Source organism: Mauremys reevesii, linkage group 8 (assembly GCF_016161935.1).
Source record: "Mauremys reevesii isolate NIE-2019 linkage group 8, ASM1616193v1, whole genome shotgun sequence".
NCBI lineage: Eukaryota > Metazoa > Chordata > Testudines > Geoemydidae > Mauremys > Mauremys reevesii.
Window position 1 is genome coordinate 98255456 of NC_052630.1, and position 18465 is coordinate 98273920.

Sequence of the window (18465 nt, forward strand, 5' to 3'; positions counted from 1 at the left end):
TTCCCATAGGTTTGATATCTCAAAGCAGTACTTCAAGACTCATTGAGTGGTATAGAAAAATAGACAATTTACATTAAATATGACCCAAATTTTGGCACAGAAACAGTTACATGAAGGCCCGAGCCACAGTTATTAGCAATTGCCATTATCGGATAAAAATACTATGATGGGAGGTGAACCTATAATTTCAATCTGGAAGAACCACATGTTTGTTGTAACAACCTTAAAATAGACAAACTTAAAAAGTCAAACCTTTAAGTTTCCTTCTCCTGTAAGGAATTCTGAGTAGCCAGCATCAGTAGCTAACAGTCCCACAAACTGCATTGTTGGTCGTTGTTGAATAAATGCTTCTACAGCTTCATCTGTAACATGCTTTCTTCCGGAAATGTCCAACGACACAAGGTTAGGTAGGATATCTTTCTGTTCTAGTAAACGAAGTGCTATATCTGATGTGAATTGTTTATCATCTGAAATATCAAGATGATTCAGATATTTTAGTTCTCTTAGAACATCCAAAATCTGTGTAGTCGTCATTTTCAAGCATTTCAGGTGGTGCATGGTCAGAGACTTAAGTTGCTCCTTGCAGGTGAGGAGTGCAGTTATGTCAGTGACAGAGGTATTGGATATATCTAGACTTTCTAACCTTGGAAGTGATGCAACATCTGCTAAGTCTTCATTGTAGAACAGAACATTGGTAATGCTCAAAGCACGAAGACCAGACAACTGACTGAAGCATCTTTCATATGGGTCTTCCAAGGAGAGAGTTAATGAGTTCAGCACAAGGCATTGAAGGTTTTGTTGGATCCATTTATTGCTGCCAAGTCCACTTATGATGTCTGTGATTGTAATATCTGCATTCACCCCCGTAGCATCAAGTTCTACCAGCTTGTGATGGCAAAATGCTTTCCGGAAAGCCACTGCAGAGATTTTTGCTTTGCGGATACAAGCTCGTTTCAAACGCATCTGGTTGCCTCGGAAGATGCCCACAGTTCCATCATTTAGCAGCCCTGTTGGAAAACAGCAATAAGTTTATGCTGTATTACAGATTTTTTTTAAAAAATCTATGGGGGGAAAATGACAAGGGTTAACAAGAATAACTGGTTCATAATACACAGTTTGCAGTCAATGTAGCTATAATTAGGGGTGTACCAAATTCACAGCCATGAAAATCACGTCACAGACCATGAAATCTGGTCTCTGGCTGCCCAGCTCTTAAGGCAGGGCTGCCACAGCACAGAAGTAAGAGTGGCAATATCATGCCACCCTTATTTTTCCACTGCTGCTAGCAGGCAGCATTGGCTTCTGAACTGGGCACCCGGGCAGCAGCCACCACTCTCCACTCTGCCTTCAGAGCTGGGTGGCGGGAGAGTGGCAGCTGCTGGCCAGGTGACCAGCTCTGAAGGCAATACTGCCTGCCAGCAGTAGAGAAGCAAGGATGGCATGGTATTTCCATCCTGCCATCAGCTTCAGGAAGCACTGCTGCCAGCAGTGGTGCAGAAGTAAGAGTGGCAATACTGCAACACCCTAACAGGCTTGTGACCCCCTTTTGGGTCTGGGCCCCTAGTTTCAGAAACAGTGCGGAGAAATCACACATTTTTCCTGGGTAAGTCACGGCATAAATAGCAACATATACAAAACCTAGTCTGCTTCATACAAGGCTGAAAAGTTCAGCTGGTAATTAACCTGTCTTTAAAACAACCTTGAATTATGGACATTTTAGACTAAAACTTGCATTGATATGGCCCTACCACAAACTTATGAGAACTGGTTAGAAATTTGACAAAAATTCAAAACATTTTGCTGAGGTTCCACCCACCCTCCATTTCCTGGCCGGTCCATATTGAAGACCAGGAGTCTAATATCAGAAACAGGGTGGCCACCCTTATCAAAAGATAGACTTTAGTGAAGACGTATGTTAGGCCTGCACTTAATATATACACTGCTACCTGGATATAACGCCACCCGATATAATATGAATTTGGATATAACGCGGTAAAGCAGTGCTCCGGGGGAGCAGGGCTACGCACTCCGGTGGATCAAAGAAAGTTCAATATAACACAGTTTCACCTATAACACGGTAAGAATTTTTGGCTCCCAAGGACAGCGTTATATCGAGGTAGAGGTGTAGTTAGAAGAAGAAAATAATGGTTTTGACAGTTTTTTATAGTGCATTCCCTGGTTTGATTTTTCTTTTCAGCAACGAAATACATTTTATGCACACTGCTTACTGTGTAACATGAAATGAATGAAGGTGTTATAGCCAGATGATTTTAGATGTAATTATGCAGATACAGGGTGGAACAGACAGACTTCAGTTAATTACTTCATGAAAGATATTATTAACATTCTAATCAAATATCTGAGCATCTGCAGAAAGATATAGTTCATCAGATTCCTTTAATCCTGACAGAAATAAGAACCCCAGCGAAAAGTGCTGACATCTAATTGAAAAGAAACGTTAAACTACGGTCATAAACATGGGACAAAGGACATTTTATCCACGAGGGCAGCTATCTATCCATCCATGATGCATTCAGCAGAAGTTGTGACAAAGCCAGAAGAGCAAAAATCCCTCTTCACTGGAGATTAAGGAAGAAGGTTCATGTGGCTCTAGTGCCAGATTCTACTAGACTATAAAGTAGGGGCTGCAATGTCATATTCTAGTGGAAAACCTACAGCTGCTGCCTTCAAAATAAAGATTTTACCATGAAATGCCATAGTCTGCAGCAGTCGATCAGCCACTTCTTGTGGAAATATTCCAGGCTCCTGCAAGCACAGTGTTCCATCTTGCCTTTCTGTACAAAACTTTTCTAGGTCAGCAGTCAGAAAATTCAAGCAGATATCAAGTAAAGTATATGGAGATGCCTCCTCCTGTCATAAGCAAAACACAACCAAATTACTGAGACATTAGAGTTAAATAAAAAATATTGTCCATGAATGATCAAGCCCATTTATAAACATAGTATTTTGGTACCAGCCAGTGTTTTGTTAGCACAATTCTCATCGCTAACGGAAAGGGTAGCATTACAAAATCTGCTGCGGGGACACCCTATCATTATACATTCAATTTTAACTATTAAATCTCTCGTTTTGGATCTGAACAATAAAATCCTTTTAAATGTAGTTAATATATTAAATATGATCCTACAGTAATTTAATGGAATATACTGCATTATGATATTGCTGCTGTTTCCATTTCCCTATTCCAAACAAAAGAGAGACAGGATGTTTAAAACACATTATATTCAAAAGAAACACCAAGCTGGTGTAGAGACTATGCTTTTGTTGGATACTGGTATATCATCTGCTGAAGTGCAAAGCCAAACTACTGATTAGTTTATCGCAAGGTGGATTAAAATAGAATAATTATTTTTAAAAATCAGATTTTTAAGTGAAATATATTTTTCTTTTTATAAATAAAATCTGTTTAAATTTAAAATTATAACAACCAATGTTAATGCCTAAGCATCATATAATCTTAAAATAATTTAAATAAATAACCAAAAATTATACACTGCAATAATGAGCTCTCTTCAAATTTTTAATCAGTGTTGCTTTTTTAAATATATACAAACTCATGAGGAAAACATCTTTAACTGTGATGGTGAACTCAAGTTTTATAAATGTGTCACAATTTCATGCACTCCATTAAGAATCTATATTATTTTCAATCTTTATAGTGGAGCAAACATTGACATTTCACAAATGCAATTTCAATTTCTATTGTGTACAAAAGCTTTTGCCTTCATCACTTTTAGTTTAGCAGCAGATGCAGAGGGAATATTTTGTTAGTTTGGATTAGTTCAATCAAAGTTGAGAAACTACTTGGCATCTGAGAAAGCAGGAAAGCTTGTTTTCCTCTTCCAATCTATTAAAAACCAGGTGGGAGACAATGAGATCTACTAATTCTAAAATCTGGAAGGAGATTAAATGCCAAAGTACCTTTGAAAATCTGACCCAAAAGTGCAGATAATTCACTAATTATAGTTAAGCCTTCCTTTGTTCTAAAAGAAAAATATGTTTTGATAAACATATGTTTCTTATGTAACCAGCATATTTAAGGCAGTTATATTTAACTAATACAAATAATTATAAAATGTTTTTGTTCATTTTTAGTTGAATCCCAATTTCCATCCAAATGCAGCTTGACACAGACCAAGAGTGGAAAGTTATCTAGTAAATAAGAAATGCATCATTCACAATTTCTTAATGTGATAAAAACTGTAAAAATTAAGAATCCGAATAATGTATGTAGAATGAGATATATCTATGCATTAAAGCAGTTAGTGTGTCCTCCTGATTAGCAAAAATGTATTCAAAAATTAGAGTAAAGACTATATTTAGATGCGAGTTAACATGTTTTAGGAAAATTACTAAAAAGTACAAATGCAAAACAAGATTAAAATAAATGCTTTAAATCAAGGTTTCCTTATTGCTTGATTTAAATCAACCCACGCTGCTTCCAACCTAATAGAAATGAAAAGCTGAAAGTTTAAAATAGCCTTAAAATAAGGGGCAACATTCTATTAATATTAAAACTGATAAATGACAAACGGTATTTAAGTACAAGATTAAAAAGGACTGAAGAAGACCTGTTCATTACTGTACAAAGCTGGGACCCAAAGTGACAATTTTTATGGTCTTCTTTCAAATCATAGCCAACATTTTTTCATCGTGTTGGAATTATTATTATTTATGCAGAGTATTATCATGACATTAATTTAACCCTAAATTCCTTTATTAAATCCAAAGGCCAAATGGTATTTATACAATTGCACTAAAGATGCCTAAAAAGCCTAAATAATAAGCAATTTACTATGTCCAAACAGTAGCAAACATTTATAAGCATTTGATCAAGATACTTACAAACAGACTAAACCTGGGATACTTACCTATATTTGTTGGCTTCAACATGATCAGGTAGGTATTAGCAATGACCCCTTTAAGAGTTTACTTTTTATACCCGTAAACAAACAAGTGAGATAGTTTTGCCAGTTACTGACTTCAGCTAAAAACCAACTGAAGACCGTTCACCCTTATTTCCAGTCTTAATCCAGGTAAGATTTACAACCTTCTTTCTTTTCAAGGTCTTTGCTTCCCTCTTCCTTGCTGACCAACAGTTTTTCCATTGCACTAGGGTTCCCAGAGGCTTCAACGCTGGAATGTGGGTTGGGAAGGGTCATGAGAACTCATTTAAAGACAGATTATTTTTGTCTTATTTAAAACCATCCGCAGCCACCCCAGTTATCAGAGGCTTTTTTTTTTTTTTAAAGAAGCTTTCCCTTATCTCATCAGTTATTCTTTGAACCAGACATTCTCCCTAGTTTATTCCTACTGACCATATAACTCAGTATTTTCAAGGCCTTCCTTCTACTTGCTACTCAAGGCCCTTCTTTACAACACACCCACACCCCATCTCTCTTCCTTAACCAAACTAACCCTAATTCTTTAATTTCATATTTATCCTACACACAGTGCAAAGGTATTGCAAAACATATCCTTGGGTATATCAGACACCAACGGCAAGACAGGAAATAATCATGAGAAACCTCTGAACTTCTCTTATTAATACATAATCTCAATCTTTGAATATAGTTTTTCTGTTCAGTCTTCTAGTGCCAATAACAGCCTACTGTTTTTAAGCAACCAGATTCCATCATCATAAGGAGTGACTCACAAACATTATGAATCATTCTCAACACTAACACCAAAGAATGCTGAGTGACCGGTATATGTTCCCCTATATGATTTTGAAAATAAGGGTGTCAGTTTTTGATACATCTCAAACTCCAAGAGCAATATTATTTTGCCTTTAAACTGAATGTTCTGGCTATATTTGTCTTTTATTTCTACTTTATGTGGCTTCCATTCTGTTACTTCATCTGCCTCATGTAATCCTCTTGTTTAACTCATTAAGATGCATCTCTTTATAAATGAACTGTTCCATGTAACACTGCATACTTTCAGGAACTTCACCCTACCTTTGTCCCATCCTTAACCAATCACTTGTAGTCAGCTAAAAGACATTTTAATTTAACACAGTTGAGAGTTGCAAGCACAGGGCTGGGAACCAGAAGCTCCAAATTATAATTCCTACTCAGACAAACTTCCTCTACGACCTTTGATTAGTAACTCAAATTCTCTGCCTCAGTTTCCCCATCTGTAAAAGGAAGACAATTCTTACTTACTTCACAAGGGACTTGTAGTGCTTAGTGTTTACAAAAATGCTCTGAAGTATTGTTAATGCATTTTATTACTAATTAACTAGTTTTCTTATAAGATTTGTTGGACATTACCAGTAAGCAGTAAATTTTGGCTACATCTATACTCAAAGATATTAAGAAGGGGGAAAACGGGTTGTCTAGACTCTTTTGCTTCTTTATGATGTATAACGGATGCCTGAAAGTCTTCTGAACAGAATTTTGGCTAATCATTTAAAATCACTTCTCTTTAAAAGTGGAGGGGGAAGAAATTGTCTATCCTAAAATTACTTCACACACTGAAGAGCACATGACAACTGTTGATTCTCAATCAAGAATCAGCATATGAAATCTACTCTCATTTAATAAAAGATGCCCCTTGCTCACATCAACCCCAGTGCTTGCAATTTGCTGCTTCAACATCTGACAGATGCAAAACATTGGTGATATTAATTGCTTTTGGCACCTTTCCATTCTTTTTGCCAGAAAAGCTAAGTTCTTCTGTCTGTCAGTGATTAAAGTCCAATGATGTTATTAGGCTTTGCTGATGGACCAGTAACTGAAATAAATTGGGAAGATAAGGGTGTAGATTAAAAAATTGTCCATTTGTGATCAGAGATGAGCCCAGACCAATACGACAGATCTAAACACCCCTGAATTTTAGGGGAAGTTCAAATAAAAATATTAAAGCTTCAGCCCATCTCTAGACTGATTCCGTTCAAAATGCTTATTCTTCACACCAGAAGGGCTTCCAACAATATCCATTAACTAGGATTAATTATACACACACCAGTAACACCACACATCTTTCATGAACTTCATTGATTCCCATAATGGTGGGCATGAGGCTGTGTGCACTGCTTCTGTAAATCTATGGCAAAAAGCCAGGTGGGAAGGAGCTTGGGAAGGTTTTTGGCATAAACTGTACAGTGAAGCAGAAGACCCAGTACTGGCAATATTGTTTTCTGTGTTCTAATTAAGTTCCTCAATAAGTGTCAGGAAAAAAAGTGACTCTTCTTGGAATTCTCTACTGTTGTAATGTGACAATGGGGACATGCCCTATAACTATTTTATCAGAGCCAGAAGCGTTTCTGATCTTCTAATGTACTGTCCTTTTCCTTAAAAAGGACATGTTCAAGATCTTATGTTAAAAAGAAATAGAGTCCTTGCCTGTGTTTAAAAACATATGAGGTTAGAAGTAAAATAATTTTCAAAATGTTACTTTTCTATTTATGCTGTTAAGTTTTTGCATTTCACTCAACTTGGAAAATGGAAATGAACTACAGTAGTTTCCCTTTTGTTTCTAATTAATTTCACTTTCCAGCTTTCATGCATTAACACAGTGCTGCCATGTTCAAGTTGTAAACGCTGCCTAGGACTGATTAAATCTGAACAAAAGCTGTTTTATACAGAAATAAACACAAACATTTCTATTGAAATGTGTGATTAGACTTTTGTATACACAGCCTAAATTACCTATCTAAACTACTTGATAGAGTCCCTTCAATCTCAGTACTTTTCCATCCTGTCAAGTTCATATAAATAAAAGTCACAAGACAGGCAGTCAAAAAGATAACCAGACCTCATGTGTCTTCTCTGGTGTACATCTGAAAGACTGACATATTATTACTCAAGATACATAACAGCATTATACTGATGCAGCCAAGAGTGACTATAGTTTTGCCTTATAAAGCAGAATAGTTTTCTTTAGCTTTTTAAAAGCTTTTGTTTAAAAACAATGAATTACTATTTTAATAGATGTTTATTAAGCATGAAAAACTATGAAAAATTAAATTATAATTAGTAGTATACATTGTAAGTTAATAAAATAAATGGCGTGGATTTCAGCATCTAACAGCAACCTAATGCAGGTGGCAGCCTGAAGCATAATGCCTCCTTCAATCCAAGTTCCTCTGATTATAAGCATGTAAATGAGTGTCTTGGGCAGATTTGTCACATGCAGCAAAGAATTCTCTCCCCCACAAATCAAAATAAAAAAATAAAAAAGAGGAATATTTAAAACTTCTGCTTCCCACCCTATCCTAATAAATTGTTTATTACGGAGAGAAAATGTTTTGCCCTATATAAAGTTTCACTATTTAGAGAGAGTACAGTTTACAAAGGGCCACTTCACATTCTTGAACTACAGAATCCTAAATTCAGCAAGTCTTGTTTAAAATTAATGAAGAGGATTACTTTATCAAGAACTTCAACCATGTTTTTCCTGAATTTCTTCTGAAACAGCATCATGTGAACCACAATCACATACACCTACTTACTGTAAACTAAATCAACAAGTATATCTGACTTCTTCTGTCAGGCTGCTGTAGCCTACTCTGGCAGAAAGGCTAGCTAGCTTCGCTATCCTCAATAATGACTTCATCTGCTCCTTTGCAAGCCCTCATATCTCAGACTCATTTAAAAATAAAATCTTCTGAACAAATAAAAAGTAGCTTTTGCTTACTCAGCTTTTCTTTGATGAACCAGTGTAAAAGCTTTGAAGATTTTTCCAGAATATTGATATATCCTTATCTTTCCATTAAACTCTTTCTGAGAAAACTATATCAACTGACAGCAAAATTTGTTTATTCTGACCGCAAATGCCCTATGACAGCGGCTCTCAAACTTTTTTACTGGTGATCCCTTTCACATAGCAAACCTCAGAGTGCAACCCCCCTTATAAATTAAAAACACTTTTTAATATATTTAACACCATTATAAATGCTGGAGGCAAAGCGGGGTTTGGGATGGAGGTTGACAGCTCGCAACCCCCCATGTAATAACTTCACGACCCCCTGAGGGGTCCCGACCCCCAGTTTGAGAACCCCTGCCCTCTGACTGCTGCTTCATTTTGGTCTCCATTACGGAAGGAGATATGCTCCACGTTTGTCATTTGTTCTAAATATAAATAGCACAGTGCTTTTTAAAATAGAAGATACAAATGCCAACTTTCCAACATAGCAGAACCACCCTGATTCAGTACCTTTGATCTAAGGACACAGATTTACTAAAAACCAAGTATTCCCTTCTTTGTTTTCAATGGCCATTTTTCTCTAATATGAGCTATATACAGAGAGCCTTGAGCATCCTATCTAAAAAGACAAGAAGTTCTTTTCCTCTCCACTTCAAATAAAAGGTGACCTTACACTTGGTTTCTTTAGGAGCTCTTGACGTGGGACTCATGAGTGAGGAGGTGTGCTCAGATACATTTACATCAGAACATAGTTGCACCCGAAAGCAGAGTCTACATGCATAACTAGGTTGATGCATGTGGACTTATCTGAACCTAACTTTGTAGCGTAGAGCAGGCCTAAGTGAGGGCTTAATACCATGTTAATGTGCACTGTAGGGAACTTTCAGCATGCATCAGTAGGATCCACATGGGCTAGTAAGTGTGCAACATGCTGGTGTGAACTAGAATTTACACCCCAGCTAGTATGCACTAAACTAAAGCACCATGTAAAGTCACCCAACATTTTCAAACAAGCATTCTTAACAATCTATATTTCTAACATAGAAATGAAAGGAAGTGGATTATAACCATACATCTGAAATTGTGAACTAGAGCTACATTTTAACAGCACATCAGTTAATTGACCATGGATCTAATTGTATTTTGCAGAGTTGGCAATTTAGGCCTAACACTATAACTAAATTACTCTTTATGAAGATTTAATTAAAAGATATTTAACTGTAAATTACAAGGATAATGGAAGCTGTCTCACTCCCAACCCCCAAAATCTAGATTTTCACGTAAAAATGCACTATTTAAAAACTCCCCCTACCCCAAATCATTTTAATACTAAGATGTTTCTTTTAGCCTATAAAGAGTTAAGCTTTCCTGACATGATATACCCAGGCAGCTGAAAAAATGAAGCACGCAGACCTCTGGTATAACTGTAAGGTGGCTGCTGGCAGAGCATATTCAGTGAATGACCCTCAATTTTGGAACATGTTTCCTACCTTGGTATAACAGAACCTGAATCTGTTGGCTTTCTGGACACTCTGCAAGGCCCATCCGTTTTCCCAGGCTTTCAAGATGATGAGCTAGGGAGAACGTATGGGGTGGGGGGGAAGGAGCTTTATAGGAAGTGGTATTACTCCTGATGGGTTGGTCAGGAAAGAAGAATCAGTAACTGGTTTAATTTTGTAAGATTTGTTATTGTTTTGAATGTACAGAGCATTTAATAGGTGAATTTCCTCAGAACTACTTAAAAATTACATCTCAGCATGGCCAGAAACATCATATGACCTATTATCATTACTTCCTTAATCAATCACGTTTACTATCTTCTAAATACATATTCTACCAGGTTACAAGGCCAACATACACATTTTCTACTCCAGTCTCCCATACCTGCTCTTAAAGGGCAAAAAGCATGGTTTCCTTTGTTTATTTTTTTAAATCTCAGGGTACGTCTTCACTACCCGCTGTATCAGCGGGTAGCAATCGATTTCTCGGGGATCGATATATCGCGTCTCATCTAGACGCGATATATCGATCCCCGAATGAGCTCCTGTCGACTCCGGAACTCCACCAACCCGAACGGCGGTAGCGGAGTCGACATGGGGAGCCGCGGACGTTGATCCCGCGCCGTGAGGACGGTAGGTAATTCGATCTAAGATACTTCGACTTCAGCTACGTTATTCACGTAGCTGAAGTTGCGTATCTTAGATCGATTTCCCCCCGTAGTGTAGACCAGCCCTCAGACTCCAGTCTTTGTCTACACTATTTTTTACCTTGAGTTAGTTGATTAACAGTTAATTTGAAGTATTAACACATTTGTAAAGACTCCCCAAACATTCATCCCAGTCTACAAACATTTGTGTTGAAGGAAAGATCTCCACACAAGACAATTTTACCAATAATATTGGTATAATTCCCTGTGTGGTCACTCTTATTCCAGAATAAGAAGGACTTTTTTAGGGGAAGTGGGAATTAGTTTAAACCTCTTTCAAATGGAGGAACTAAATTGAAAAAGTATATAACTTTCCATTTACAGACACCCCTTAGTCCATGACTATACCAGGAGCTCTTTACTCATAGGAATGCTGTAATACTATACTGGAAAAGCATTCCTATTGTAGATGCATGTATACTGGCAAAGCTGCGCTTTTACTAGTGTAATTTATTCCACCAATCCCCCCTCCCCCCCTGCCCAAGAGCAGAACAAACTATACCAGTAAAACTGCAGTTTTTGCCAATAAACCTGCACCCACATTAGGGGCTTCTGCCAACACAGCTATGTCAGTCAGGTATCACACCTCTTCACACCACTGACCGATATAACTGTGCTGGCAGAGAACATGGCCTTAGCTTACACTGGTGTAATTTCCTTTGCAGACAAGCCTTTAGATTAATTGTGCACAACAAAACTAGTCAAACAAGCATTAAGGTTGTGACACAAACCAATAAATCCAAAAAATTCAAAAATAATGATACTACAATAGGAACTTAGATTCATAGATTATAAAGCAAGAAAGGACCAATAGGATCATCCCCAGTCTGACCTCCTGTATAATAGCTTAACTCTTCCTGCATAACTTGTGTTGTTGTAGAAACAAAATATATCCAAACCCCTTGCTAGTTAAGACGGATCAGCAGCCTCAATTCCCGCTCCCGCCCGGTCAGGTTTTCACACAACAATGTATGTTTAAGCCTTGTTAAATATAAAAAGCAAAGTGTACAGTTTGGGGTTTTCTTTTTAAAAAAAATAGTCATTTCCAACTGCAGGTGAATCATGACTCTTCACAAGGAGACAATAAGGTAACAAACAAAATGTATTTTTTTCCCCAACCATCTCTCCCTCTAATGCTTTAGTAGTGACAGAGGGAATATGCCTCATCCTACTGTTAAGTATCTGTAAAGCACTAATTATTATTATTGTAGTTGTTGCTGCGCTACAAAAGCTTGAGTCGTGGGACTCAAGATGCGGGACTGTAGATGTTTAGGCTCAGACTGGAGCCCAAGCTCTGGGACCCCACAAGGGGGAAAGGTCCCAGAGCCCAAGCTCCAGCCTGAGCACCACAAGCACTAGTCAGATGAACCAGGCCAATTACAGGTCTTTTATTCCAGTGTCAACAAACTCTCAGAACCCAAGTTCCAACCCAAGCTAGCATCGCAGAGCCAGCCAAAGTCAGTGTAGACTGAAGTCCTGAGGGTGTATCTACCCTGCGATGAGACATCAATGGCTGGCCCATGTCAGCTGACTTGGGCTCACTGGGCTAGAGCTATGGGGCTACAAAAAAAAAATGCAGTGTAGACGTTTGGGCTCCGTCTGGAACCTGGTGAGGTTTTTTTTTTACAGTGAAGACATGAGTGACTCAGAAGCACAAGTCCCCCTGATTTTTTGATGAAACTTGTGCTCCTTAATTAGGTAAGCCTATAGCAGCATTTGCCAGATGTTTTTGTAAAGCCCATTGTTGCCCCTGAAACTGATTGACAGACACGGTGTGTAGGTGCCTAGCATAAAACTTGCACTATGTCCCTTGCACAATTGAGTTGTATTTTCATTTTCTGTTTCTATTTACTTTCCTACTGTATCCTCTTTTTAATGTTGGGTGTAGTGCTTTTGCTTTCTGTTTTAGTTCTTCCTTTGTTCCACCCTCACCTGAACACTACGTGTTGCAGCTGCGAGGGGGCGGGTGGCAAGAAGTGAAGCATGGAATGTTGAGATGCTGCATAAGCTTGCAACCCTGTAAAAGTGAGCTGCTGGCCTTAAGAGTCACCTGGGAGCCAGATGGCCTTTAAAGTAGCTATAGAAACAAAACACTCAATTTATCTACAATCTTTTTGCAGTCAGGAAAACTGAGGTAATACAGCTCTTCCCCCACCTCTTCTACTGCTTCTCCTGCCCACTTCCTGGATCCCAACAGGACTAATTTAATACCCCACCACGAAAAAACCAGCCTCTAGTCAAATCCCTGCAATTTGTACTTGTTCACTCTTTTCAGATGACAAAAATCAGTTTCTTATCCACTGAGAGTTGCATTTTCAAAAGCACCAGTATGTCTACACTGAAAAAACAAAACAAAAAACCAACAACACAGCAGTGTGTCTCAGAGCCTAGGTCTACAGACTTTGACTCAAACTATGAGTCTAAAAATAGCAGTTTAGACATTCCCACTTGAACTGGTACTTGGACTATTAATCCCAGCAAAGTGGGTGGGTGTCAGGGAACATCTACACAACAATTAAACACCCAGGGGTGTCCTGGGCTCGTGGGATTCAAGATGCGGGGTTGTAGATGTTTAGGCTCAGACTGGAGCCCAAGCTCTGGGACCACACAAGAGGGAAGAGTCCCAAAGCCCAGGCTCCAGCCCGAGCACCACAAGCACAAGTCAGACGATCGAGGTGAGTCAGATGATCCAGGCCAATCGCAGAAATTTTATTCCAGTGTCAATACACCATCAGAGCATGAGCTCCAGCCTAAGCTCCAACCCAAGCTAGCATTGCAGAGTGAGCCAAAGTCAGTGTAGACGGAAGCCCTGAGGGTGTATCTGTAACCCACACACCTTCTGGGTGTGTTGTTCTATCCCAGGGGTTCTCAAACTGGGGGTCAGGACCTCTAAGGGGGTCATGAGGTTATTACATGGGGGATCGTGAGCTGTCAGCCTCCATCCCAAACCCCACTTTGCTTTCAGCATTTATAATGGTGTTAAATATATAAAAAAAGTGTTTTTAATTTATAAGGGGGGCTGCACTTAGAGGCTTGCTATGTGAAAGGGGTCACCGATACAAAAATTTGAGAACCACTGTTCTATCCCATCTAGTGGCACCGAGACCGCTTAAAGAGAAAGATAAAATGAGTCTGCTTTACAGCCTTAGCTAACAGCCAGGCCCAGTTGGCTTTTAGCTCATGTTGTTGTAGAGGCTCATGCACTAAGCTCCAGATGTCCCCGGTTCGATCCTGCCCGTCAAGGGTGTTACATATCTACCCTGTAATCAAATATCAATAGCTGGCCCATGTCAGCTGACTTGGGCTCACTGGGCTAGAGCTGTGGGGCTATAAAAAATACAGTGTAGATGTTTGGGCTCAGGCTGGAGCCTGGGATCTGGTGTGTCTGTTTTGTGGTGTAGACATGAGTGACTCGGAAGTACAAGTCCCCGATTTTTTGAGGGAACTTGTGCTCCTTAATTGGGTAGGCCTGATCTACACACAGAGTTTGTGCCCATTTCACAGAATCATAGATTATTAGGGTTGGAAGGGACCTCAGGAGATCATCTAGTCCAACCCCCTGCTCAAAGCAGGACCAATCCCCAAATGGCCCCCTCAAGGATTGAACTCACAACCCTGGGTTTAGCAGGCCAATGCTCAAACCAATGAGCTCCCCCTCCCCCTATTCCAGTTAAGAGCAGGGGTTTTGTTTGATTGAAACCAAACTAGTTAAAGATCAGTACAAGCCTTACTGCGGACACGGCTGGAGTGGTAGAAGAAAAATGCTGATACCAGCAGGGCAGAGTCCCCTGAAGGCAGGCGAACAGGTGACCCGGGTCTAAGTGCATCCAGACGCGGGGGGCCGGGCACAGTTCGCGCGCCCCGCTAAGCCCCCAGCTAGTTCTGGAAGGGCCCCCGAGATGGGTTGGTTGTTAACTTCCCGGGGCGAGCCGCTGTCAGGGAACGTAACTCGCCCCTCCACGGCGCGCAGCTACCGCCCGGCTCCTGCAGCCTCGGTCCCTGTTTACGTAACACGCCGCTCAGCGGCTCGTTGCACAACCACCCGCTCCCCAGGCTGGCGGCCCGCGAACTGTCCAGCTCCCCTCGCGCCCAGGAGCCGCAGCGATCCGCTGTCGGGGCCGCGAGCGCCGGGCTGCCATCGCCCGCCAGTCCGCCCCCGCGAGGGCCTCACCGCCCGCCTCGAACAGCCCCCGAGGCAGCCGGAGGGGAGTTTACCTCAGCCGAGCCCGCCAGGGGCTGTGCTCGGGGGAGGCAGCCCCGGCCCACCCCGCGTGGGGCCCCTGCCCTCGGCGGGCTGCAAACCCCATGGCGGCGGGGGGGGGGGCGACTCACCATCTCTGCGCTGGCTCCCCAAGCTCCGTCACCCAGCCGGGGCGCAGGGCCGCCCCGTCGACCTGGAAGTGAATCCGCCTCAGCCGGCTAGGGGCGGCCGGGCCCGCCTCCCGCCTTCCTTAAAGGGGCCGCGCTCCTGCTGCTTCTGCCGCCGCGTTAGCCGTCGGGCCGCAGCCGCGCCGGGGGCCCGCTGGGAGCTGAGGTCTTCTGAAAATCAGCCCCGTTAAACCAAAGTCTCGTCAAGCTGGCCAAGCAAAGCGTAATAAATCTTAATAAATAGTGGCGTTGTGCATTGTACTGTTCCTGTTCCTGTTCCCCCTTGGGAGGAGTTTGAGTGTGATTATGATTTTTTTTTAATTTAATTGTATTAACATCTATTGAATCCCTAGTGGTATTAAGTGGTGTAGAAGCCTATGAGGTGACAGTGTGCACCGGTGTAACTCAATTGGTAACCCCCCACCCCATCCACACATATAAATTGAATGAGGATGACAAGGACCAGGTAAGCATGTTTTATTAAAAAGAAACCAATAATTAAAATGATCTATTATCTCATTAAGTTAAGTGATATACAAAATTCTCAGTTCTGCATTGCTGATGGTAGAGTTGGTCACTGATCAAGTTCGGGAACAGGTATTTGTGCAGAGGCTCCAGCACAACGTAGTTGCAAGTCTCTAGTGTATTATTTATGATTTTATTTTTATTTATATATTTTATTTTTGTTTATTTTGTTGCACAGCAAACAAATACAGGAAGAATTAAACAAAATAAGGACGTCACCACAAAGACAATTTGGGACATCAAAAATAACATCAAGCAGCATCATTCATCAATGTGCATCAATCATGATGTATTCAATTGCCCGTGTGATGTACAAGTGATGTAAGCGTATGCCAGCAGATACAGCACTGCAGATTGAATATGCACTTGAAAAGATACAGCTAAGAACTGCAGGCTAAAGGGCCAAGAGGGGAGTTGGAAGGACTGAGGCTGTTTTATTTTGAGTAAGCTGTAATTTGTCTCACTAAAACACCACTCTGTGTTGAGAGTACACTGATGGTGCAAGGCACATTGTGAGAAGTGCCAGCGCTTTTTGTGCTTCGCTGGATCGAGAGCTGATCTGATCGAGCTGATGCTGCTTCAAGCACTGTGCGCTCAAGAAGCACCCAAGCCTCAAAGATTGTGGAAGTGATTGGAAGTGATGAATTAAGATAGTGAACAAATAAATGCAATACGGGTTAAAACCGTTAAGTTTATATCAGTTTTGTTCATGGTTAGATGAGAAGTCGAGAGCTACTGCTGCACAACAGAGCTCACAGCAGTGTGCTGGCTCCAAGGGTGAAGCTGCTTGCTGTGAAAATGTTCTTTGGAATCTGAGAAAGGGAAACCGAATCTGGAACCCGAGACCTCCTGCCTGATGGAGATTGGAAATTTTGGAAAAATTTATTTCATGGAAAATATGACAAAATAAAAAAACAATAAAAATAAAAGGACCAGGGAACTGCAGTTTGGGAGGAGGATGGTCTGGCGGTTGAGCACAAGATGACAGTGTTGCCAGAGATGTGAGATAGAGAGAAGATACTCCCTCTCTAAGAGACAATTAAAGAGAGAGAGAGAACAATTAATTGAATTTAAATTATTGCAAATTATTTATTTGCACCGTGAAATTATGGCAATTTACATTTGAAAGAAAGAAAGGAAAGAAAAAAAAAACCTTCCCTTCACTCCTACACCTGTCTGACTGTCTGCTGATCATACATATCGCATTCCGGATATCTCAGATATGTCTTGAAAATCTTGAAATTGAACTGGCGAGATAGCGATAAAGACTGATAAAGACTTCAAGCCCAAAAAGCGGATCAGCGGATCTCTCAGCCGTCGCCCGTCAGAAGAAAGAAAAAGAGCACAAAAAAAATGAAATGGAATGAAAACTCCAAAACCCAACAAACTTTTTTTTGAACATTGTGCCATTCCCGTGACACATATATGAACAAAAAAATAGCAATTGGAGTCCTGTCATCCATGGCTCAAAACATACTTATGACGAGCAAAGTTTTCGAGCATGAACTTCATAAAGTCCAAATATCGCTCCGCCTCACAAATGAGCCCCTACAGTCCTGTGAAAGTCAAAAGTCACATCAGCCAGACGACAGGGAAGAAGATCAGCATCAGAGCTTCAGAAACAGAAGTCACATTAGGTGAGAACACTAGCATTTAACAGGCTATATTATTAGTCAAAAAAAACATTTATTTCAGACCCAGAGCTGATGTAGTTTTCAAAAAGTTAATAATTTATTTCAGTAGGGGCTACATGCACACTGCACTTCTGTTGTTTGTTATTCTGTGTTTGTAACAGGTAAATTAAAAAAGATTAAAACTTTTAAAAGTTTATAAAAGGCCTCATACTACTTCCACTGAAGTCAATGGGGGCTTTGCAACTGACTTTAATGGGAGCAGATTTGAACCATAGATGTAGGTGGTAGTGAACACTTCTCTCTCACAGACATACCCACTACAGCAAGGGTTGGTAACCTTTCAGCAGTGGTGTGCCTAGTCTTCATTTATTCACCCTAATTTAAGATTTCGCATGCCAGTCATACATTTTAACATTTTTAGAAGGTCTCTTTCTATAAGTGTATAATATATAATTAAACTATTGTTGTATATAAAGTAAATAAAGTTTTTAAAATGTTTAAAAAGATTCATTTAAAATTAAATTAAAATGCAGAGCTCCCCGGATCGGTGGCCAGGAGCCGGACAGCGTGAGTGCCACTGAAAATCAGCTCACGTGCCGCCTTAGGCACATGTGCCATAGGTTGCCTACCCCTGCACTACAGTTTCTTGTCAGCACAGAGTGCACCAGTCTCAGTTATTTCAGTTTCAGGATACAATGTAATGATGTGTAATAATGCCACCCTAACCAGATAAAATGAAAATATAAAGAGCTTGCATTTAAGCTTCTTGCTGACTCCAGATACAGCCACATGAACAATACTTATTCTCAAACCAGCAAAATAACAAATAATAGATCAGAAGACCCAAATTTCTATATTAATTTATACTTTCTTTCATTAGAGGATGTCAAATTTACAACTATTAGTCTCCACAATGCAGTCCTTATGCAGGCAAAATTCTAACTGAAGCAAATAGAAGTTTTGCTTATACGGAGGCTGTAAAAAAGGACCATTAAGTTGTTAGTTATCACAACACTGATGTAAAGAAGGGAAATAAGTATTAATCCCATTTTTGAAAGG

General features: G+C 40.2%; 1 protein-coding gene across 3 annotated transcripts in view; it reads right to left on the bottom strand.

Moving 5' to 3' along the window:
• Positions 1–15332, bottom strand: part of ZYG11B (zyg-11 family member B, cell cycle regulator) — a 36215-nt gene extending 20883 nt beyond the window's left edge. Inside the window, exons 1-3 of one of the 3 annotated variants that reach the window (XM_039484099.1) lie at positions 15212–15332; positions 2706–2871; positions 253–1007 (exon numbers count right to left, since the gene is read on the bottom strand). In XM_039484099.1, coding sequence (XP_039340033.1) covers positions 253–1007; positions 2706–2871; positions 15212–15214 — 924 coding nt within the window. In that variant the 5' untranslated portion in view covers positions 15215–15332. Of the gene's footprint in view, positions 1–252; positions 1008–2705; positions 2872–4892; positions 4912–15094; positions 15113–15211 lie in introns of those variants that run through there. The other 2 variants (XM_039484101.1, XM_039484100.1) reach the window with 2 other exon arrangements.
• Positions 15333–18465: the final 3133 nt, after the last annotated feature.